The following is a 25626-nucleotide window of genomic DNA, read 5'->3' on the forward strand; positions in this document are numbered from 1 at the left end:
TCCTCTTTGAACAGAGCAATGTTTGGATAGCAAACACAGATGTTTAAGTCCCCCAAGCCTAAAGTTACATCGCTGTCGACTGTCACATGACTGCTTAATGACCTTTAATGACTCAAATGTGACCTTAACTCCCCTCATGTGACATCAACGTCTCTGCTTTTTGTTTTAAAGAAACTTTAAAACAAAAACTCCAGCTGTCTGGCACTTCCATATATTATATAGATGACTAACCTCCAGGCGTGTGAGTTTTAAATTGAGGTGCATTTTTGTTTTCTTTAACATTGTAACAAGCTACTATTTTCATACGAGGGAACACTAGTTTACGAGGAGCCGTGAATGCAGCAGGGCCTCGTGCATACTCTAGGGGGCGCTGCGGTACTACGTGACTGTTTAGCGGTTTGCTTTGTTTGTTCGAAGAAGTGAACTCCGCTGTTGTAGCGAAACCTACGAGTCAAACACATCGCTGTACGTAGTGGTGGTAAGACAGAATTGGACCAACGCGGAAGACAGACAGAAGGTTTTGACAGCTGTATGGGACAAAACAGGTACAAACAACCATGTCATGAACTGATCATATTTACTAGAAACACTGTTTTAATGAGCTAACCTGTCTTCATATGTCTTCAATTTAAACAGATGTGTTTAAATTGTTAATTTAGTTCACCTTCAAATGATGGCTAATCCACGCTATATTGAGATAACTAGATTAAGTAAATACAAATAAAAACAGATCATAGGAAGTGTGGTGTCCCATTGTACACTGTGTCTAATGATGAGTGTTTAATAGCTCAGGCGTTGTAGGAAGGTCGTGTTCAAGCTGTGATTTAGTGTTAAAGTTCACAGGGTGCCAGAATGACTTCCCCCGTCCGTGTGATCGTGGTGGGAGCTGGCTCTCGAGGAGAGATCTACTCCCAGTTTGCGTCCATCCACCCTGAACGCGTTCAGGTCAGTAGAGGAGAGGGTGCACCTGCAGCCTGATCTTGTCAACAAGGAGGCAATCAGTAATTCTTATGGATTGTGTTCTGTACTGATACAAAACATATGGCACCATAAAGTCCCTGTGAGCCAAATGATATATATGATGTATAATATAAAAGTTGATATCACAGTAGATGTAGATCAAGTAGATGATCAAATCCATGTGTTATGTAACAATATAGGTTCGTATACATTTGGATCATAATGTTTATTTAATTCAATACAGGACTTTTACTTGGATTTCCTCTGTTGTATTGCTACTTTACTTCAGTAAATGATCTGCTTTATTTAAGTTGTCAGCTTCCTTACTTCAGGTTGTTGGAGTAGCTGATCCAAGGAAATTTGCTCGCACTAAACTTCAACAGAAACACAAAATTCTAGATGAAAACATATTTGAAGGTGAGCATCAAATGAAAACAATGCATTGAACCGTTTAAAAATATCTGCCTCATACTGCATATATATTATTTAATTTAAATGTTTTCTTCCAAACTAGACTGGACCAATATAGTTGAAAGAGAGAAGTTTGCAGATGCAGTGTTAATTTGTACTCCAGACCGCCTTCATAAGGTAAACATAGAATATATTTAATATATTACATGTATGTGTAACTCCCAATTTCTAGTCATGCGTGTACACACCTCATTATCTGTCTGAAGTATTAACTTTGTCATTGTTCTTCGGCTAGTTAATCTATTAAACTAGTTTTTGCTCCCCAGGAACCCGCGGTGGCCTTTGCAAAGAAGGGCTACCATATTCTGCTGGAGAAACCAATGGCAGTGAGTGTTTTGTAAATAAACATAAACCGTTATAAGACAGAGCGTAACTTTAACATCGATATTTGTGAAGTTATCCTACAGATTGATTTTTAAAGTAATTTCTTTATACATGCTGGGTTTTTTTCATCCCATTTCAGATTAGATTTCTTTCTAGCACCTCGCAAACTTCGGAAAAGATAAACATTTTGTGTCAGTTTCTGACATACGAAAAGATCATTCTCTCTCTCTTTCCCTTTCTACGATTGCATTTGTGTGACTCTCATTCCTCCCTTACGCCCCAATGTGATCATGTGACATTAGACGACTGCCGAAGACTGCACAGCAATTGTGGAGGCTTGCACTCAGAGTGGCGTGATTCTATCCGTGGGTCATGTCCTCCGGTATGATCCAGTCACCCACAAGATAAAGGTGAACATTTTCTGTCATACTTTCTGTTTAAGAAAACATTCAACAGTTTTCTCCACCAGGCAGGGGTCACGGTATGGGGTTCGACGCCGTCAATTTGGGTCCCTTAAAAAGTAAAACTGTACTTGAGTTTTTATTCAATTTTTAATAAGGACAGCGAAGGATATTTTATTTGTTTTAATTCCAGAAAAAAAAGTAGTGGTGAAGAAAATCACAAAATTCAAAGTAAGAATTGACCTTGTTGTTGTTTTTGTTTCTAGGAACTGATAGATGCCGGAGTCGTGGGCGATGTGATGCACATTCAGCACCTTGAGCCGGTAATAATGCAAATAGACACTAGAAATGTGTACTCAGTAGCAGGTGTGTCTACAATGATTACTGCTGTATTGTAATAGTGCAGTAATCTCTTTACTGTAAGTGAAGTACTTTCTTTTTTTTAATATCAAGGCTTAACTGTTACAGAATTAGTCTCGTCACCCTCTTCTTCCAGGTCGGGTTCTATCACTTTGCTCACTCATTTGTTCGAGGGAGCTGGAGGAACGAAGCAGAGAGCTCTTTTGCCCTCTTGTCTAAATCGTGCCATGACATCGACCTAATACATCACTGGGCCGGACCACGCAGGTGAGCCATCAACCATCAATGATCAACTCGTCTCATGCTCAGAATTAAGACCAACGTCTCCGTGCTTTCAGGTGGACGAGGTTGTGTTCTGTTTTCCATTATAACTAACTTTGCTGATCGTACTTGGCAGGTGTGTGAAAGTGTCGTCATTTGGATCCGTCAGCCACTTTGGAAAAGAAAACAAGGTCTGTGGTCTCTTCACAGTATGTCGCCTAAACAAAAGAACTTAACAACCTGAAATGTTATAAACTACGCATGAATATGAAATATCACACTGCTATTTTATTTGTCAGCCAACAGGTGCTGGAAATCGCTGCCTGGATTGCTCAATAGAAGGAGAGTGTCCATACTCGGCATCCAAAATCTACTTGAATAGAGTGAAACAGGTTCATATTTCAGCACTTTATTTAAACAACCATCTATATCTGTGAACATAATACTGAAGTTTCTAGACGTGATTTCACATGTACTTCGTGTGTGTGTGTGTGTGTGTGTGTACTAGGGTCACACTGGCTGGCCCGTGTCAGTCATATGTCCGAGCTCTCTCCCAGACATCGAGTCGGTAACTGAGGCCCTGAGGACCGGACCATATGGCCGCTGTGTCTACGAGTGTGACAACGACGTCTGCAGTAACCAGGTTAGAGAACTATATTAGTTAGAGTATTATATTAAGACTGGTTCTTATTCTCCATGGCACAGCATACTGTACAACCCTCCTCTGGCCCATTAAGCTTCGTTGATGCTCAAATAAAACTTGACACACCCGTAGGGATGGTGGTATCAAACATAAACAAAACCAAAATCAACTGTAGTGTCGGATTATTTTTGTTTTCAGGCTTGCTGCTGATTCACAAAGTCTTGTCTCGTTAATCTATCTGGTTCTCCCAGGTTGTTAACATGGAGTTCGAAGGCGGTCTGACGGCAGCCTTTTCCATGGTGGCATTCACTGAGGAGATATGCAAGCGAAAAACTACAATCTATGGCAGCAAGGTAGGACTGGAAGGAATGTGCCAAAATGAAAAGGGCAAGAAATGCTAAAACTGAAGAAACAAGAAGTGCTACAAAAAGGAAGCTAGCAGGAAAAATATTTTAAAAAGATACATCAACTTTATTACAATCATCATTTACACAAAATTTGACCAAAGGTGTGTGCAGTCAATTTCCTCCACACCAAATTAGAAAAACAGCATTTTATTTTGAAAGTGCCTCTTCAAAACTGTTGGAAGCACAATCCCACATTTACACTACTGTATCCTGGTTATACCGAACAGAATCACACCGTTTTACACATTTCAAGATGGACGCATCGATTAAATACTACCAATATCATTAACCTGTGTCTCTACAGGGGGAGCTGTCCTGTGACGGCCGTGAGCTACACGTGTTTGACTTTCTGACCCAAAGATCCACAAAGCACAAGGCACACAATGACGCCCCCCAGAACTTTGACATGAGTGGACATGGTGGAGCAGACTACCACCTTATGGCTGCCTTTATTTCTGCTGTGGCTGTGAGTGGCTTATAAATACTTTCTGTTATTTTATTGTGTCAATGTACAGCTTCCGGTTTAATTTTTGATTTGCCGTGTCTGTGTGTGTGTGTGTGTGTGTGTGTGTGTTTTCTTGAGTGCAGAACAATGATCCGTCCTACATCCGTTCGGGTCCTGAGGAGACGCTGCTGAGCCATTTGCTGGTGTTTGAAGCTGAGCGTTCTCGACTGGAGAGCAGGGTGGTGTACTGTGGTGACGCTGGCCGAAGATAGACGACTGAAAAACACATTAAAATGATCCGACCTTAAAAATCAAACCCTATAATGAAGCTTAGCAGAAGTTCACCCAGGAAGACTCTTTACGCTCTGAGACTAGTGGAAAGAAAAATAGGTGTTCATTTTACTACACTACTGATTTTTTCTGTAGATTTCTCTTAAATTCACCAAAACAAATGCCTCATTTACATATCTAAGCATCTTGTAATACAAAAAAAGAAAATTAGTTAATTTATTTACCTGTAGTGTGCAAAATGAATGGAATTTTACAATACACATCTTTAAAGAGTGTATTCTGTAAGCTAGAATTCTCCACTTCATTCCGATCTCTAATGTGAAGGATTTAACAGAACTTAAATGTCCTAATGTATGTTTCATGTTTATATCTATGAGTTAAAATGTTAACCCTCTTCATCTGTAGGGTCTCCCTTTAAACCAATCAACTGAACCAAGGGCCAAATCATGGAGTGCAATGAAGCTGATTGTTTATTTTATATTCCTCAGGGATTATAAAAGTGTGTGTTTGTTTGTTAGTGTGACTGATTGAGGCGAGTGAGTGAGTAAACCGGTTAAATCTTTTTAATTATAAGTGCCAAACCAAGAACTTCATCATTTGTTGTTCAGCATGTCCTGTTGTTATCATTTGATCAAGTAGTGTTCATGTAAAGTGTTCCTATAATTTATAGTAAAAAGTGATGTAATTGAAATTGTCTTTGAATCCTTGTTTGCTCTTAATGTCATCCCACACACACCATGTGACTGTGACCTGTGTCTGTGTGCACAATGTATCTCAGGACCTCCTGAACAGCTCCTTGAAATGCTCAGGCTTACATGTAAAAAAACAAAACAACTACTACTGAGCTATGGAGAGAATACATTAAATAACCTGTGAACTGTGAACAAATGCACATTAATGTGCAATATACAGAAATATGCTATTAGGTCTCCCACTTCCTATTCCCTCTTGAATAACTTCCATTGAAGCTTCCCATCATCTGGTGTCCATCTAACATTCACTAAAAAAAGCAGAAAACAAAATATAGCTGTTGGAAAATGTAAAAGCGTAGCACAAACTTGTTTCCAGTGGCTCTGAGGAGCATCTTCGTCTGTTAACATCAGGTCAGTCTGTCCGTCTTCCTCCTCCTCTGAATCTGACGGTTACATTTCATGACAAGTTTGATCATCTACATGTCAGCCACCAGAGATTCATGACTTCAGTGCTGTAAACAATCACTTCAACTGAAGTCCTGAACATATCATTTTTTACACTTTTGATTGTTTCATTTTGAAGAAAATGGAGAAATCTTTTCCGGTATACTCGCCCCCTTTTGGAGCAGTATCAGGAGATCATCTCTGCTCAACGGCTCCTTCTCCTCCAGCAGCAACGACTTCAACCCGCCTGGGTCGTCACTGAGGCTTCACAGAGATTGTAAATTCACAAGTGCAGTTTATTTTTCAACAGAAAAGCTAAAAAAAAAGGTTTATTAATGATCAAGGTATCGACAACACTGCCTGTGACTGATTATTCTGTACCATTGATCTTTGAGCATCATGTCTAGACCTGCACACTGCAAATAACACCTACACAAGTGAAGCAATCCCAGCAGCAATGGTTGGGTCGACAGCTGGTGAGCTCCTTCCCAGGAGCTGCCCAGCAATCGTACGGAGACCGCCAATGTCCTGGAGGTGAGAAAGTATATCAATATGTGGTGGGCAACAGGCATTTTCATCAGTTTCTCAACTCTCTAAGGGCTCTATAAGTGTTTCATGTCCACACACCCACGGGTTGAGGTTCTCCTGGAAGTGAATGAAGGACTGCAGAGTGAGAAGCTCATTGACTCTGTTCTCCACCCATCTCAGGTACTCGACGATGTTTTCATCCTGGACTCCGTCAGAAGAGCCCGACTGTTCACGAGTCACAGAGCGGTCACAGCTGAGCCGAAGCAACGACTCAACACCTGGTAAAAGTAGTTATGAGGTATAAAAACAATGAGTACGAGACTTTATTTGATCTTTTACTGGTAGATACGTTTTTTTATTGCCTACCATGATATAAAATATTTACTCTACTTTTAAATATACTCGACACACTTTTGTTTTCTGGTTCTGCTGTAAAGATTACATCTGCAATTTTTAAAAACCCTTCAACAGGGAAAGATCTAATTGAAAGGAAGGTGAACGGTTTCTTGTCTTGTCAGCCTTGACTACATTTTTGACTGTGCAGTCTGAATGTTGCTGCTGAACTCTATCATACAGTTTGCAATGTCTCGGTTGCTCCCATTCAAAAGGATAATGTTATGCAGGGGGGGGGGTCCTTTGCTGTACCTTCTTTGAGCTGGTCCAGGAGCTTTTCAATGGCCTCAACACGCTGTTGATAAGCTGCCAGATGTTGCTCAGTTGTCTCTTGCTTGACGGACACTTTCATCTGGAGGGCGTGACGCTGCTCCTTCTGCCGCAGCCCCTCAGCCACAAAGATCTCTCTCTCACTGCGAAGCTTTCAGTCCAAGACACAATGAAAAACAGAGAGTACAGCCACAGTTCCACCTTCTCCTTCTTTATCCCTCTCCCTTTCTCTCCCAACGCACACACACCAACCTGGGAGATCTGCCTTCCAATGGCCTCTACTTCACTGTGCTGATGGTTGACAAATTCCAGCAAAGTGTTGTTCTGGTCCTCCACTAATGGAAATATATCACAACATATTTTCATCGCTGATAAAAAAAAATGCACAACTTCCATCGACTCAGTAGTTTTTAATTGGGACTTACGTTGTATAAAGTTCCTGACCAGTTGGTCCAGGTTTATTTCTTTTGTCTCCGCGAGGATCTTTCTGAGAGCGTCCTCAAAATGCCCCAGTGGCAATTCCTTAGACTCCAGTTGCTTGTGCTTCACTGTGGGAAATTCATGCACCACAAGGTCCTTAATTCATCTGTCATAGCCAATGGGTGGATCCTGCGGCAGACTTGCTGTATATAAGGAATAATGTACGGCACCTTTCTTTGGAAAATGAGTCTTAGTCTACAGAGCTCCAGCATATTAAATAGCAGCTTACTTAAGGCAGGTATCATTTAAAGTGGCATATTGATTCAAAATGATTAGATAAAGAAAATTCTTAAACATGCAAAAAAAAAGCTCAGCAGGACTGAAATCACAGAAATATACATAGTTTGGCTTTACTGCAGTAATATTGTAATATGAAATTAAAATAAATAATTGTGTGTTCAAAAAAATGTTTTTCTCTCAGAATAAGTAACAACAGAAAACCTTCTCTTTTTGTCCTCTGTCAGACATTAATTAGTCAAGCAGTAACACCTGTCAAACACAAGGTGTCACTAGTTCACTTGATTAGAAGTAAACGCATACAGTTTGACAAAAACACTGGCCGGGCGTGACAGTGACTTGTTGTATAAAACTAGATTTAGGACTAGAAAAATCAAAAAATTCAGCGTTTTATCAGAGCAATAATGCTAAAGCACATAATGACTGTGTGGAAATCAGGATGACAGAACTTTGTACTCAGATAGCTGAAACTAAGAACTATAAAATAATATCCGGACTCATTCAAATGCGTGACATAGTCTGGTCACAGGAGAGTAGGTGCCTAAACTAATCTTGTGTCGAAAGCATGAGAATAATAGTCACCTTTCCTGTGCTCGGTGTCCTGGTTGTTGCGTACAAGAGCCTTTATCTCGAGGAAAACCTCAAAGTTGCTGCAAACAAACAGGTTGTCCCTCTCTTTGATGAAACAAGCCATATCCTTAGCACTCTGGTCCATCAGCGTCCTCTGTCTTTCCTGGCTCTTCACACTAGGTGTAGCCATGAATATGCAACAAACAAACAGTTATACAGAGTGGATGTACTTTATCTTTACAAATCTATGAAAAAAATAGTAGAAGTAAACAGTAAGCAGACATATGCAAGTGTGCCTCAGCCGAATAACTTCAGCAAATGAAGTCCGCTCTCATGCGTTTCTTATCACTTAATGATGTCCGCCATTAGATATTAAGACATTTAAGGAAGGTTGCTCATCAATCTCAGCTAGCATGCTCAGCTGAATGAGCTTATGATCATCTTAGTCACTGTGAAAATAAACACATCTTTACTGTGCCCACCGAGTGAAAATATGAGAATGCACTCTAACCTCTCTAATTGTGCACAGTGGGTCTAGATTCAGAGCGCTGCAGGATGATTTACCTGGCGTTGAAGGCTTCAGTGCATTTAGTCCTCAGGTTAGAAATAGTGTTGCGAATTGCATGCAGCTCCTGCATGAGATAATACAATTAACTGTCTACATTATCAAAATATGAATCCCTTTAATAGCCCTTCACTGGCCATCCCACATCAAAACATCTCTTCTATCAACAGCCATGTCTTGTGTGGCACTATTCCCAAAACTCTCTAGCTTTGGGAATGGTGTTCAATCTTCTGTTGTACAGTAGTTTTATATATATATATAAAAGTAAGAGGATTGGAAGCATCATGCTGGCATCAATTGGCCGGATGTAGCAGCAGCAGCAAAATATGAATTTAAGATCTGACTGACGTTAAGTCACCGTACCTTTTCCAGATGAGACTTAACTTGTAGAAACTGTTTCTTCTCCACCTGCAGTCTCAGCAGCTCCTCCCTCAACTCTCCATTCCTGGTCATCCTAGTATTGAGGCATTTGCAACCCTAGAATAAAAAAACGGACATAATTAATGGTTGTGTTCAATAGTTACAGGGGTAACCGTGGAGTTGAACCAGTGACGTCTTGGTGAAGTGAATTATCTGTGTAACGCTAACCCTGTACAGTTTGCTTTCTGTCCAGCAGGTGTTTTTCATTATGCTCATACTGTGTGTAGTTCCCCCACCGGTCTTCTGTCCTGCCAACCTCCTCTCCAATTTTAAAATCTGAAGACAAAAGCAAACAAGTAGGGTCACCTGTTGTAAGAAAAACAAGAGAAATTCACTGTGCTGCACTCAATAGTCCATGGCACACACAAAAAACACTTCACCTGGTCTTTCAAAGAAGCCACTTTGCCATTTTCTACTTCCAGCTCTTCATCTATTCTGTCGCTACGGGCCAACATGGCAGTGAGGTCTTGAACAACACGAACATCAGTCCAGCGGCTACAACTCGGAGGGACTCTCAGTAACAGCTCTTCTTGTTCATCCTGGAGCCTATTGATCTCTCGTCTGATCACAGATACACAAACACATAAATACACACAATGTTTGGACAAATATGTGACACTTACAGAGGATAAAACCAAGGTATGCCTTAGGCAAACATGAAAACATATAACTGAAGATGCCTTTGAACAATTATTTAGATAAGGAAGCCACTTACGTCTGTCTGCTGAGGAGGCCTTGGGTCTCCTCGCAATGGGCCCGCCTGGCTCCCTCTGCTCTGCGATACTGACGCTTCAATTTGATCAGGTCTGTTTCAGCTGCATTAACATATGCATGTAATGTTAGCTATGTAACAGCCACTTCATAACCATCGTCACTGTTTCATCAAAAAACAAACTGCATAACTTACAAACGTCCACAAGCAAGTGCCTCCTGAAAGCAAATGATCGCCGATTCATGCTGAATTAGCTCCGTTACAGCATGGTGTCTGAAGAATAAACATCACGTTAAAGCTCTAACCTCTTGAACGATGACAGTACAACGGGACATTTTATACTAACGTTAGCATATAGTTTAGCTAGGTTAAAAAATACTAATTAACATTAGCCTTAAGTTAACACATATTGATTTAAATAAATTATGCTAATTATGTTCGAAAAATATACTCGCGTATTACCACAAATACTTCTGTTAAATTGTAGCTAGCTACGTTAAACAATACAAAACTAGAGTTAGCTTATCTTAGCGTTAGCATTACTTAGCTAGTTAGCTAATTAACCTAATGAAAATTGATTTTGGTTCCTTATAATGTACGCAAGTAAAGGTTAAATACGTTATTACTTACCGTATATGTTTGGTAGGTAAACTAACAACTTTAATTTAGCTAGCGGCGAGGTGGATCTACTGATTACACTCATAGACTACTAGCTAACTCTAGCTAATTAAAGTTAACGTTAGCGACTGTTATTTTGAATTCCAAGCTAGCTGAAGTAATCAACGGCAGTCTGCTGTGGAATGTGCTGAGACGTTAACGTTACTTAATAGATTAGGTTACATCACGATAGTTTAAAGTAATTAATTATATAACAGAAAATGCATTATTAATTCAATTTAAATTAAATAGCATGTCGTAACCAGGATTAATGTGAATCCTAAATATGGTGCCAGTTTAACAGAACGTTAGTTATCGTTATAGAAAACCGCCACAGCTTCATTATTGACCAGGAGCTCCTCACTTAGCAGGTGTGTTTAGGACATTGCTAAAGTTAGCATTTAAACATTTCGTGAAGGATGCTCTGAATTTGTTTCAGCAGACAATATCGGGAAAACAAATCACGTTTCCCCATAAATTCAGTTGTTAGCGCCCATTTAGGGACTGGGTTTCAGGTCTAAACTTGTTGAAGCAGACAATGCCTGCAGGTATCTTTTTTAGAAGCAACTGCTGCTTATTGTTCTGGCCAGCATCGTGTTCTTTTCTCTCCATATATTTTTTTACAACCCTCAGTTTTATTGTAATAATATTCAAACAAATAAATAATGGTGAACAGGTAATTACTCTATTGCATCACACTCCGGTCAAACAGCTCCACAATTTTATCAGGAAATCACATTCCATCATGGAGGGAGGTGTCCCTCTTAATTACCCTCTGAACGTTATAATGTCAACAACAGCACACCATTTTTGGACCTTGCAACACATCCAGGATGACTAATTCTGGAGTGTGTCCCAGAGTCCATACTCCCAGATGGATCACGTTGTGTTGATGGTTGGACTGACACAGTTATAAGACTACTGTGGCAAGAAGGGTGTGTAAAGAAAGCTGAACACATGACGAAATGATTGAATCACAGAAAAACTTTGACCTGCTGCCAGGACGGGATTACGGCACTCCTTCAGGCAAAGCCCTCATTTTCCATTTGATTTAATCTGTTTGGTCATTTCTTTGAGCGGTTTCTGAACAAACCACAAGCATGTAGTGTTAGACAGATTGAAAGCTAAATAAATAATGTTAACACCTGTCTGCTTTTTTTTCTCAGAGGAAGAAAAATCAACCTGGAGGCGTTCCCTAAGAGGTTCGGACAAGTACAGATCAGACACACACACACGCACAATATGCCAGATAGACTGGCGACGTGCTCTTGGAGACAAGTTTGCAAACTGAGTCAGCAGCTGCATTTTTGAATGACTCAACCAGTCCACCACAGAGCCCTTTCGTTTCTGTGAGCCCTGCCCTCATACACCCTCACACAGGCACGCACTGCCTACGTTTACGCAGCGTCTTACCTCACCACAGCATCACTTCCTCACACTTAACTAGGATACCGCCCCAAATAGCCAAAGGCATTATAGACAACATTTTCCAAAGAGGTAAATCAACACAGTGGGCAATCGCATTGTAGGTGGAAGTGCTGATAATCCTGTAATCCCCCCCACCGAGTCATTTACTGCATGAATCAGTGGTGTTGCCAGGAAGAGACTCCCACGTCAGCTTTGACTTCTTTGGGACTTATCTGCTGGAGGACTATTATAATGTCACACCGGGGGTTATTCTCCCTCACACACACGGGGCATCTGTGATCAGGGAAGTGGAGGAGGAAAGCAAGGAAGGGAGCAGTAAACTGTAAAACATGGTGCAGTCTGGCTCTGCCGGTGACTCAACAGGAAATGATGGAGCGGGGAGTGAGTTAGGTGAGAGAGGGAAGAAGGTGGGAGTGAGAGGAGAGATACGGTGAGGGGAAAAAAAGGAAGAATGACTTTGTCATGCCTCAGGACTCTGAGCTATGTTGTGAGGAAATGCACACTAAGAGACATCATACTGAAAAGAAATCTGTGAATCGTAAAAACACAGACCCCCCCTCCCGCCTCGCTACCCTGCACAATAGAGTTTATGACGTGGACGCACACATGGTAAATAATCAGCAGGACTACCAAACTTGGCTATTTTTCCGTTGCCCCCCAGAAAGGTGACCGTGTTTGTCATGTGGTGGTTCAACAAGACTTTGCCCTCGGAACAGGTTGTGACCACTGTGAAGACAAATATTGACAGTGTCTTCCCGTCACACAATGATGCAACCTTGTGTGTTCGCGATAACAAATAACAATTTTTTTTTACTGAGAGAGTTGATACTGAGGATAGTATAAAAAAGAAAATAAAGTCAGATTCCTTTCATATACAGTTTATTTTCTCCTTCCTTCACCCTCAATCAGTTCAACTGCATTTCTTAATGAGCTGTAGATCATCTTCACAGGGATGCGGAAGGCCTCCTGCTGGGCCTGTGGACCCTCTGCCCACATTGAGGCCTGAACTCACGGGGAAGGGAAGCTGCCCCGGCCTGCAATGCTGCATCCTGGGCAAAGAATTGCTCTTTTCATGCTCGAGTCTCCGCCATTCATTGAAGCTGTCGCCATGAAATCCGATGTCACAGGGTTTAAATCACTGTAATCCTTGCCACTTCCTCTCGCTTCTTTGCCCACTGTTTTGTTGTTCTCTGTTGGTGTCTTGGGGGAAAAAAAAGTATTTATTGTCCTTTTATAAGGAAAGCACCACTACACATAAAGCTGTGTGTTTGTATGTGTGTGTGTTTGTGTGTTTTCCACCATTCATTTGCTTGTAGCTACATTTCATTCACAGCGCACACTAGCGGCCTGTAGTGCTATTCGTGTCATTTGTATCAATTCATTTAACATCTGATCAGAATAGCTTTCTTTCACAGAGAGTATTTCCTTTTGGCCGTCAGCTCAGTTCCTGAACGACCCAACGATCAAAGGCAGCACAAACATCATTCTTCAGCCCATCCTCCTCTTCCTCCAGGTGGCTGTTGGTTCTTTGATAACTGAGCTGTCTCCTCACAGGACGAGGTCAAAGGCCACGATGCGAAGCCCACTCAGACATTTGAGGAGCCCGATTCCTCCCTGACGCCTCCGTCTTGTCAGACCCAACCGCAGATCCATTAAGTTAAAGAAGATTAAAAGAAGGGTGTGTTTTTCAAATCACACAAAACTCTGCCCACAGCAGTGATACAAGTCTGAATGAATGGTACTCATTCAGGACTTTTCTAAACCTATTTATCCCTAATTCATAAAAGCGATGCGGCGACATTACTCTCTGGCAGTCCAAAAAATGACATCAAACATGACTGTTACACGTCAGGCTGAAGGAAGTGGTGGGCGGCAGCTAAGAAGTTCAATTTTCTGTCTTTCATGAGAAATTCTCTTCTTGCTGCAACGTCATTCTGGAGTTGGATGACGATGCCCCTTGTTTCAGCTCTGGTGCCCTATTACAGAGTTTACTCAAGAACTCTCCTTTTACTGGACACAAATTTGAACTTGTTACACATGTAACAGCTATAAGCTGAGACATATTTCCATAACAGACTCATCTTAAAAGTTTACATCTAATAAACGTATGTGATACACATCTCATTATTCGTCACAACCTCTAACAGGATGAGGAACAAATAACAGGAATGTGAAAGTCAAACATAAGACTGGTGGACCGTGACTTTGAAAACAGCAGCAGGCTCGTCTGTCTGCAGTCTGTAACAGGGCTCTAATTACTATTACATGTTTGTACACAGCTGGTTCCTCTATAAGAGAATTCCCTGTGTCACCATGTCAGCACATCAACCTACACAAATGTATTTACCATAGAACACGTTTGTTAACACCTACTTACTTTTCTTTCCTATTCCAGCTTGAGACAACGTTAAATGGTGGGCAGACATTTATCTTCTGAGATATTTCTTATTTCAGGGGTTATCTGCTGTCGTCATCGCCTTTCACCAACTACTGATGCATGATATGGCCTTGATGTTTCTCGTCTTTGATCGAATTGAGCTCATTAAAGGAAAAAAACATTAACAGAAGGCCTTGATTTCAGTCGAGCTTTGGTGATCCATCATTAATTTTGCAGCAGCGTGAGGAAGTTCTTTCAGAGCAATCCATCTTTGAAAAAAGCAGCAGCAGGGGGAGGAGGAGGAGGAGGAGGAGGAGGGGGTGGTTACAGATGTGGGAGGTGGGCTTCTGACTGCACTGACAGCTGTGAGGGACGGAGGTCTCTCAAAGCAGGAAATGACTTGACCTCCCCTGTGGGAGACTGGCCCACCCCGTCAACAACCCCCACAGCTTTGAGCATCCTGGGTCACCACAAGCACCCACGGAGGGCCTCGGAGCAACAGTAGGACAGAAAATCTGCCGGCAAAAAGTTTCAATGTGTACGGTGCCGGTCCACCTCTACACAACGAATCAGAACAAGTCGCTGAGACATTAAAAGGGCTTGACATCATTCAGATGTAGGTTGCACCATTACCTTTCAAAGACAAAGCCTTACATTTGTTGGGTGCAGCGTGACAACCAACAGGAGTTTCACCTTAAGTCACACTGGAACCACATGTGATATCAGTCATTGCATCACAGGAAGTGGATCAAACGGCCTATTTGCTAAAAAGTATGAGTATTCTTTTAAGCAAACAAATTATGTCGGTGGAAGAGGAACAGTTGATGATTGCAGCAATAGAAGCACATGTGGCGTATTTATTTTGTGGGTTTGTAATTTACTGTAAGCATATAGGTATAAGGCACTCCCTAATCCATATATGACCCTATAAGGATTTTATTGGAGTATTAAAACAGTGGAAAAATATAACACTAGGATAGAAGGAGGGAAGGTCACAGGGTCGTTTGGCATCGCTCGTACACTTTTATGAGGTGGTTATTTTATTCAGCACTTTACAATATTTAATGTGTCTATTTGCCTTGAGGCTTTATTTGTATTGTAACGACAGTACAAAGATAATTTAGCAGTCTGGAGGAAGACTGTAGGCTCAGTGTGGTCTGGCCTGACCTCACTTCCCTGTTATTTTCCAGTAAATGGCCTCCTGTATTGTCCTTCATTCTCTCTCGGTGTGGGTGAAGACAAACACAGACAGTGAACTCCTATGTGACATCGAGGCTTCAAAACAAGTCCACATCCACCATAACTGGGCTGCCAATCTTGTACTTGTTCTTCACTATCAGTCGTATATTGTACTGCACGCCAAAAGCCACCCACACACTCTCTGACTCCCACACAGGTCAGTCCAAAAATTGTTTACTGCCTTATGAAGGGCAATTTCCCAAACAGTCAACACACAAGGCAGATAAAATGATATTAGTATAATTCTGGGCATCTCTGGGCATTGTTGCTATTTGACCGTAACTTGTTGCACGGGAAACATTGTTTGTAAAACTGGAAATTTGACTGATGGACATTAACATAAATTAAATGAAATGCTAATTCTATTAAAAGCCCTCAATAATATTGCAATTTTGTTGGATTTACAGACTTGAAATAGTCACATGTCTATCATTGATTTCCCAAATCCACTGGGAGTGAGGACACACACGATAACAGCTGCACTTGGAGTGAGTTTCTGTTTGAGTATGGGTTTATCTGAGCCATATTCTGAACTGAGAAGCCACCATCTCTGGTTTACAGTGGTGGAGGGCGTATTCACATCCTGTACTCCATCTCTAGTCAAAATCCTGGATGTAAGTAAAAGTACAGAAATATAGCAGCAAATGTTATCAAAGTATTGTTGTCTTGTTATTGGGGATGTCTTAATGTACAAGCATCATTTTAATGTGGCAGCTGGTTAGAATATAGCTGATTAGAACCTTTTCTGTACTGCTTTGTAGTTTAAACAAGAACAAAGCCTACAAACTATCATGTGCTTTGTAAATTAAATCTGTACACTAAGTGACTAGAGTTGTCTGTTTAAACTAAATACAAATTAAATGAAATACAATATGTCCAGCTGAAAATAAACGGAGTAGAGTTAATGTGAATATTCAAGTAGCCTAATGTACAAGACACACACACACACACACACACACACACACACACACACACACACACACACACACACACACACACACACACACACGTAGTTATTTTCCACCTTTGCTAGTTTATAAGCCATACACTACTTTTCCTAGTAATGTTTAGTTTTTCCTTATGTTTCTTTTTTTTGATCTTTTAGTTTTTTTTTTCTCCCTTTAAGACGGACTTGGGAGGAGTTACAGTAACGCTGTCGGGGTGCTGCGAGGATTTATAAAGAGATGTGGAAACCCGCGTCACGCTACTAAACGAGTTTAACCTCCTCCCGGGCTTGTTGACAGAGGAGGGATATTGCACATGGTTCAGGTTGGACTGAGAGACTGACTCGTACTCGCCTGTTGATTTTCTCTCACTGGACAGGAACAGGCTGTACGTGATGGACTAATGACGTTTTAATGGTAAGACTCTCCTTCCTAATAGCTATCAAAATGATGAGTGACTTGATAAAACAGGGCTTTAAATTCATTTAAACTGGGCTACCAGATGCCGTGTTTAACGTGAACAGGGGAGCCTGCTAATTGGATCGTATATTCCTCGCGCGGAACTTTACGTTAAATGTGAAGAGGCTCGCGGGAGACGCGGCCAGCTGGTCCGAGGTTACCGTGGCCGTTTGTTGTTTCTCTGTGAACACCCTCGGGTTGAACTGTGTTGACCGATTCAGCTCGTCTGTCCGGGTTATTTGTCTGTGAGCAGCGGGAGAGGCTGCTCTCTTGACCCGCTGCACGGTTCCTAGATGTCCGCAAAGTGAAGTCCCATCTGGGGATGGGTGAGTCTTGGACTGCTCGGCCGATCCACGGTCAGCCGCTAGTGGGCGCTGAAGTCACGGGGCGAAATGGTGGCGTTAGTGTGAGGAGTTTAGTTCAATTTGATATGAATAAATTGACTAAAGTTTAATTCTAGTGATGACAAATTGAAATCGTTTTAAATATCTATCTATCTATCTATCTATCTATCTATCTATCTATCTATCTATCTATCTATCTATCTAGTCTATCTATCTAGTCTATTTCTATATACTTGTTCTGTACATGTGCTGTAACTATACTTATCAATTATGTATACATAAATATAGCACATGGGTATCTACATATTGATCCATTTAAAGGAACTACTGAATATATATTGTGATCAGTAAGAAACGCCTAGTTAGTGAGACTACTCTAACATTTAAATACAGTTGTATAAAGTTGTTAAACATTGTTCACAATATTGAATTTATGTTTGTAATTGTTGCCTCACCAGATTGTTGCCTACTCTTTATAAATGATGAGCTCTCTCAGCTTAATCAGTTCATCAGTTTAAATGTAATTGTTTGACTAGCTAATTTATCGCTAAATTAGCTATAGAGGAAACACAATTTTGAATAGCTCTAAATAGTTTAACCTATACATATAAATCTTTACTGAGTCAGAATTACAGTGTACAGCTGTCACTCACTAACTCACAAATTGGAACATTTCCTATGAAATCACCTAACTTCCCCACCTGCAGGCTGTGAAGAAATGAGAATCAGCTCAGCTGTCATTTTTGTCTTTTCTGCCAACAACACCTAACGAATTAGCTTTAAGCCAAATATGGCTCTTAAAAAAATCTGAACAGTGTTGAAATTATTCATAGCCTAACAAACTGCTAAAAATATAAACTATAAAGAAATTCAAAGATATTACTTTTTCTTTTAGAAATAGGCCTATATGTTATCAAGTTGGTCGTGTTGGTGTGTGGCATATATTGGCCAGGTTTTTTTTAGAGATACAACATATTAGTCATGGGCCTAAAATGTAAAAATATCAAATATTCTCATGTCACAGCTGTTAACTATAATAACAAAATAACTACACACTCAAAAGATTAAAGATCAATGTTTTTACAAATGACAGAGAGAACTAAATCTGCATTTTATTTTCTATGTTTTGTTCAACCTACAAACTGTCCTTTTTTCCCCACATGCCACTTTTATCCCATCATGCCGTGTGTAATGACGTGTCATGATCAGGGGACGTGAATGGTTAAAACTGCATCCATCACAACACAGGCCTCAAACATATGACCCATTTAGAAACCAATACATGCAGAGTAGACAGTCTGCAACAAGTCTGGTTGTTACTAAACTATTGAACTATACTATACTACTCTTACTATAAAACTTTGTGAAAGCCTCAGTCACAAATGTAGATATCTTTCATTTAAATACTACAGTTGTCTATTTAGTTTATCTGTTTAAAGAAACATTCATCTAGGCTGCAAATACCAGTGTTGAGAAATTTAAGTCGCATATTACGGCTTTTCTTTTGTATTGTGTCTCGCTAATGTTGTGGTGGAAACATTTACAATGAATGCATTTGGTGGGATTTCTGTCCGGCCTGTTTAGCTCTGAGTGTAACTCGGCCAGCAGAATTAACGGCAAGTTATAAATCAGGTGATGTAAAGCACATACTTTGTACCAGCACCATAATTCAATTATCTGTAAAGGTCCAGTCAGTGAATGGCCTATTGCCTGTAAAAAAAAAAAAGTGAAGTGGGAACAGCCAAGGAGAGCACATCTCCTGCATGAGATAAACAAACTGTTTATCAGCCTCTGGCTTCTCCTTTCAACGGTGCCAGTCACACAATGTGTGGCACAGGCTCATACCTTGGCCATGTCAGCTTGTCTCCATGGCGTATCTTCAGTCCTAACCTCATGGGAGAGTTCACTTGTATTTTCAGGCTTGCTTCACTGCGCACCATAGTGACACAAAGCCCCATTCATGGCTGAGAGTGGCTCCATTCATGGACACCGAGTACTTGCCGGTAGAATTCATAATTGTTCAGCGTCTTCCATCTCCGAGGATCACTGGCGGAAATGACGCAACAGTCGGTTGTTTTAGGGATGACATAAATATTCAAATGGACGCATGGGTCACTGTTTTGTTTGTGGTGGGGTTTGTGTGACATTATGCATGCGCGGCATTGTTTGCTTCCCACGTCAGCCGTCGGCCTGCGAGTGACATGAAACAGAGCAGGACTTTTTGAAGAATAAGATTGTAGTGTGATAGTAAAATTGAGAGTAGGAGGGAGAAGGGAGGTTACTAATTAGTGGTGTTTGCCGGAGAATTGCTGCATAGTTCAATTCTATAGGCAGGAACAGACATGTATAGAGTAATTTCCTTTCGGTGTTTGCATTTTATTCTGAAATGTAGCCGTTTACTGTAGGTGATTACGAGCCTTTTATTGTATGGTCAGGAAGCAGATGGTTTTGCGTAACAAATATTGTTTTCATGGGTTAAATGCGGTGGTCAAATGTCATTTATGTAAACTGTATGTGGCAATCGACGAAGGGCCACATGTTTTGAGCAGCATCCCTGCTGGAAACTGTGAGGGAATGAATACTTTGCTTGTTGACTGCGCAACAGGGTAGACGGTTGCTGACACAGGGGCATCGCTCAGTTTTAAACAAAATGTTTGACCCTCCACCTTGTGAGTAAAGTCAAGGAAGCAAGGCGTATGTGTCTCCTGTCACGTAAAAGCAGGATGACTAGTATATCCGTCACAACAAACAGATAATTATTGACATCATCATTATCGGCCCTCAAGTTCCATATTAATCTCTGAGGATGACCATGACCTGACCCAGAATACATGTGTCCATCTCCACGTAAGGGGGATGTCAGTAGGTGTTTGTCTTTCTTTTAGCTTTTTTAATTGAATACAAAATCAAACAACACTTTTTTTTCATTACTCAGCAGATAGTAACATATTTCAGGCAATACCTAATATCATACGTGTGTCTCAGTGGTGGAGTTTGTCATGCAGTAACACGGGAATGCTGCACAATTAGCCCCTGTTGTAAGGGCGGATACTGCAGGGGTTTCATGGTCACAGAGAGGAAGGAGGGCGACGAGTACTGCTGCCCTCCCACATCTGACCCAGAGGTTGTGCAACAGCCTGCTCATCAGACAAATGGCTTTAAGCTGGAACCACAAAGAGACACACACATGGCAGCTGCCTGAGCAGACGAAAGTCATTTACTTGGCTTTCGTTGTGACTGTTATTTCTTAAAGGCTCACCTAAAGCGATGGAGGGTTTCAGGAATGTAAGTTTGTACGTAATTGACACACAAGACACAAGACGGATATAATGATTTATCTGTAGGTTGTAAATGTTTTTGTGTTTCTAGCCTGTAAGTATTTGTTATAGAATATCTGTCCTGACCGGTGACCTGCCTGGTAAGACGAGTGCGTGCAGCTGGTTGTGCTGGATGCGGTTGTGCTCCAGATGTGCACTGTTTATATGCCCTGTTCATGGCCAGTTCACACTGACGAAGGTGTGACTGGAACAAATAAAAGCAGTGGTGTAATGCAAAAGCCAAATGTTGAAGATTTGTTCCTGTTTTCTTTTGTGTTTAAAGCCTAATTCTGACCTGACACACCTGCTACAAACTAGATGTGAATGTACAAGTTTCCTTTTACTCATAGAAAAATAGCCAGGTGAATCCCCTAATACTCTGGTTTCTGGTTTTCTCCAACAGCTTTCTGCTGGCTAGAATGAAGCCGTGATGGATTCGATGGAGCTGACTTGTGTTCAGATACCAAACAGGCCTTCAAGCTTTTTGAGAACACAATTTCTGCCACAAAATGGCTGGAAGTCAGAATAACTACTGGTCACAACATGACCTGAACAGGTAAGCAAACACCACTCACTGATAGAAACACAATGTAAAGAAGGATCAGTTATTATTACATAGTGTGATGATACAAACACTTCTTTAACTTTCATCAAACAATACCAAGAGTATAATTCTGTCACTATTCGTGTTAAATACTTGGCACAAATAAACAGATTAGTATTTATCTGATTATTTTTGTGTTATTTGATCATGTTTCATATGTAACAGAAAGAAAAATATCTAATAGAAATGAGTTCAGTGCTTCACTTCAGCATCCAAAAACAAATATTTAAGATTTTATACATCTAACAATAAATATACCTTCTTGCATTGACTTATCCCCAGAGAAAATCCTCATGTGTCTTTGATCAAAATCCATCATATTGGCGATTTATTATTTAAATAGCCACAAACCACAAATCTACCGTTGCAATCTGTATAACACACAATGTGCTCTATTGCTTGACCCTTCACACTGGATAAGGAAAGACTGGAGGGATCCCGCTATCAGGGTTGACAGATATGCAAAAGTAGTTTTAGATACAGAAGAAAATGGGTGAGGGAATGTAACCGGCAATGCTGTTACATAATGTGAAAACATGGAGGAGAGCAGAACATATGTTCTGTTTAAGCATATGTCATGCTTGTTATTTCACATACATAATGACTTACTCATGACAGGTTATGTGTAGGAATGATTTACACACATGCACAGCTCTGTACGGATTTCTCAACCTCTCTTGTGTGTTGCAGAGAGTGTTTTGGCCTGAGTGCTGACATGGAACAAAACCTGACGGAGCTTCAACAACAGCAAATGGACAAGGAACTTAACTGTGAGTCTTTTACGTGTTGTTGTTTTTACATGTAAATTATTCTAAATTTACTACAAAGAAAACTACAGATTGACGACCAGCAACCAGTTCAGTTAACTTGGATGCATGTGACACTTGTGATGGTTTAAAAAGAATCTCAGTTCATATTTCCGATGAATAGTGTAATCATAATATCTGTAAATAGTGATAATTGGGGCAATGCTTTTTGAAAATGAATTGCTACTACGACCTGTTTTAGATTTGTGTGATCTACATTTAGAATTAACTGTTAAACCTTGAGATAGAAAGGAACATGTGTTCAAACACACACAGTACACATGATTATCAGTCACCTGTGAAAATGAATTAAAAAGAATAAATAAGAAAAACACTGATAACATTTTACAGCAAATTACATTCTTGACTTTGTCAAAAACAAAAGGTCAGACATTTTTTTATTATGTATTTTTGAAATCTTTTTGAATTGTGAAAGAATAGTGCTATAGAAGTTGCGCTGTACTAAATCATGCATTTTCTTGACGTTGACACAATGGATTAGTTCATTTACACAGTATAACTCTATACTCTGCCTCGGCTGAACAAACCAGAGTTTAAACCCTGTTTCATTAATAAAACAGCGTGTGGACAGGGTTATGGTGAGTTTGTCATCACTGGACTGAGCTGTGTAGCAGAGCGAGCGGAGAACGGAGTCAAGGAGGAGTGGAAGCGATTGCTCCCTGGTCACCAGCTGTTCCTGCAGTCTGGGGCACGTAGGATGTTTCCACCGAGAAAGTTATGGGAAGCTCCGTTAAGATTATGGCCTGCGCTGCTGATAATGACGAAGCCCGCGTTAATCAGGGTGTTGTGGCTGATGTTTGACGAAGAGGGTGATAGGTTAAGCGGTTGTTTTCAACATGTTTTTACTCCCGTTTCCCGAAAGATACCTTCAGCAAAACAGGAGGTTTTTTTTTTAAGTAGAGTGGGTGACCCACTCCCCCTGGTATTTTCTCCCTCCTACGCCATCAATACACTCTAGTTAAAGTTGTTCTCTCATTGGAAGTTGTTTTCCATGTTTCTTCCTCTGAGAATTGTTTCTGCAGTGAAGGAAACAACAGTGATAGCAAAACCATGAGCGGCAAAGCAACGGTTTCTCGGCGTAAAGTTCAATTTAGGATTTCATGAAGATGGTCGTTTAATATCTGATTGTTTTTCCCTTTCCCAGGCAACATCTCCCAGTCTCCTTTCTACTCTGATACGTACCGCCTAGTGTCTGATAACACGCTGCGGCCTCATGAGGGAGACCAGGTGGTCCCTTCTTCCCAGAGACGGTCGGTGTTTGGGGGCCACCAGAGAGAAGCCAAACCCCTGCCTCCACTGCCTGACCCTGAGGAGGTCATGTCTGATGACGCCGCCGATAGTGAGGTGGAGTTTTTTACCAGTGACCGACGGCGCCTTTTGCCCAAAAGCTGTCCCAAGGCCATGTGCAGGGTTACCAACGGAGACTTCGGCCAGGTGAATTACGCCTACCAGGAGAGCTCGTGGCGGGCTGGTGGTGCGGGGACCGGCTCCATGGCTTTCTCGTGGCCAAGCAGAGAGGACAGACCAACCGGCAGAGGAAGCGGGTTTTGGGCACTAGCTGCCCAGAGAGAACACCACCAGCATGTGGCGTCAGCAGTCGGGGATACTTTGCCCAGCAAACAGCCAGACCAACACAGACTCCGGTTTCCCTGTTCAGGCCCTGCTTCCCAGCCTGTCCACAGCAGCGCCTCAACCTGCCCCACTGACCGGCCGCTAATCCCTCCTCGTATCCCCATCCCGCCAAAGCCTCTCTCAAAGACTGTGAGCTCCAGCGAGGAAGACAAGCCTCCCAAAATACCTCCACGGGTCCCCTTAGTCCCACCCTGCCCACCACGTACCCCGAGCCCCAAGAGCCTTCCAATTTATATCAACGGAGTGATGCCTGCCACACAGAGTTTTGCTGCTAACCCAAATTATGTGAGTAAGGCATTGCAGAGACAGCAGAACGAAAGGGTGCCACCCGCAGCTCAGTTTTCCCCCTGCATTGTTCCCATTGTGAAGGACGGCAGGAAGGCCAGCGCGACACACTACATCCTCCTGCCGCCGGGCCGACCGGCGTACTCGGACAGACGAGAGAGGCTCCTGAGTGAACCAGCCAGGATGGGGAACAGCAGCGTCTGGCCGAACAGATAGAAACCGTCACTTATGTCCCTGTCTGAAGCTTGATGAGTACAAAACTGTGACTGACATCATTAATAACCATGTGGTACACAATTGTGCCGAGTGTGTGAAAACATCTCCGTGAAACATTCACACGTCTGATGTCATACTGGTGTTATTTTCAATGACTTGATGTTTTTAAAGATCACTTATGTCACACAACACTGTGAGGGTTTTTAATCTGTTTTTTTTTAAAACATCTTACCGGTCAGTATTTTAGCAACATGAAAATAATTAAAACGTTCCAGTATTTTCACTAACCGATGAGAATATTTACATAACCGTTTTCAGTTTGGGTTTCCTCAGATTCTGCAGTTTTGTCACAGTGAGCTTTTAAGTCTGACAGCCATACGCTCATATCACTAATACTATATTTCTTACAAGAGAACAAATAATTACTGTACGTACGAGCTGGGCTTGTACCAAACTGATCATCCCATGTGCGGTTTTTTTTAATGACAATGCTGCTTGAAAATTTAAGTATGATTTATTGATATATTTAATGTTTTGCTGAATCATTCTCGCATTAAGATTTATGTTAAATTCAACAATGTGGCTGATATTTGCGCGACACAACGACCAAAACATGCTTTGAACTACAGTGAAACAAACACCTGATAAACCTCTTAACTGCTGTTTCTACTTCAGTGCTTAGGACTTTTGCAGGCTTTTTGAGCAAGCCACATCCTACCTGCAAAATACAATGTAAGCATCGACTCTTGCATCATATTCTATGCTCATGTGCACAAAGTTGAATCTATTTAAAGGATTAAAAAGAGTGGCCTCACCACCTGAACGACTGAAACCTGCGGCCATCCTCAAAATGATTGACAGGTCTTTTTAATACATATGAAGGACACACGTAAACAACTCTTTACTTTTTCCAGTAAAACACGCTTCCATTTTCACTTATGGTCAGTTGACAAACTTTTAATCATTATGATGAATTGTTTTTATTATGTATGTGCTTTTTATCTCAAACAATGTATGTTTAAAAAAAGTACATATTGGGCCTTTAATGATTCTGTATTTGTGTGTGTGTGTGTGTGCATGGAAGTCATGTTACGTTTACACTGTAGAGATGCAGACCCCCGTCTACAGCCTTTGTTACAGCAACAGGTTGGAAGTTCTCATGAAGATTCTGTGTCAGATGTGGCCCAAGCAAAAACTGTTTATAAGTTCATAATGTTGTTAATGTCAAAAGTAAATCATTGTAAAATTGTTTTTTTAATCTATTTATAGAAATAAAATAACTTATTCATTCTATGAACTTGGGCTCAACATGTTTTTTCCCCACATCAGAACAATGATACGTACCAAGAATACATTAGAATACATACAGAATTTTTGCACAGTCTGAAAAATTGTGAAAACAGAAAAAAACAAACACTTAAAC

The 25626-nt window shown here is 41.1% G+C and overlaps 2 protein-coding genes and 1 long non-coding RNA gene across 5 annotated transcripts; 2 read left to right on the plus strand and 1 right to left on the minus strand.

Moving 5' to 3' along the window:
• Positions 1 to 463: 463 nt before the first annotated feature.
• Positions 464 to 5241, plus strand: LOC306710821 (putative oxidoreductase YteT). 3 transcript variants are annotated; one of them, XM_079179520.1, is made up of 14 exons: positions 464 to 545; positions 844 to 945; positions 1293 to 1377; positions 1475 to 1548; positions 1698 to 1757; positions 2058 to 2165; positions 2423 to 2479; positions 2653 to 2783; positions 2914 to 2968; positions 3077 to 3169; positions 3286 to 3420; positions 3672 to 3773; positions 4132 to 4293; positions 4416 to 5241. In XM_079179520.1, exons 2-14 carry the CDS (start codon positions 853 to 855, stop codon positions 4542 to 4544), a joined length of 1284 nt encoding a protein of 427 aa, XP_079035646.1. In that variant the 5' UTR covers positions 464 to 545; positions 844 to 852; the 3' UTR covers positions 4545 to 5241. The 3 variants fall into 3 exon arrangements, with proteins under 3 accessions (XP_079035646.1, XP_079035645.1, XP_079035644.1); XM_079179518.1 differs by having other exon boundaries at positions 512 to 545; positions 837 to 945; XM_079179519.1 differs by having other exon boundaries at positions 491 to 945.
• A 586-nt stretch (positions 5242 to 5827) lies between these two features.
• LOC306708681 (outer dynein arm-docking complex subunit 1-like) lies at positions 5828 to 15828 on the minus strand (the record flags this gene model as incomplete). Its single annotated transcript, XM_079176588.1, is given in 13 exon segments — positions 5828 to 5963; positions 6133 to 6227; positions 6327 to 6505; positions 6873 to 7041; positions 7143 to 7225; positions 7316 to 7438; positions 8190 to 8353; positions 8742 to 8809; positions 9106 to 9219; positions 9543 to 9723; positions 9878 to 9977; positions 15587 to 15743; positions 15745 to 15828. Coding segments are annotated over 13 exon segments (1653 nt in total).
• Positions 15829 to 16824: 996 nt separating this feature from the next.
• On the plus strand, positions 16825 to 23284 carry LOC306707961. Its single transcript, XR_013767439.1, has 4 exons — positions 16825 to 16936; positions 21043 to 21195; positions 21934 to 22013; positions 23215 to 23284. It is a non-coding gene; the product is annotated as an uncharacterized lncRNA (long non-coding RNA).
• The last annotated feature ends 2342 nt before the right edge of the window (positions 23285 to 25626 follow it).

This window comes from Pholis gunnellus (assembly GCF_910591455.1).
Source record: "Pholis gunnellus genome assembly, chromosome: 2".
Lineage (NCBI taxonomy): Eukaryota > Metazoa > Chordata > Actinopteri > Perciformes > Pholidae > Pholis > Pholis gunnellus.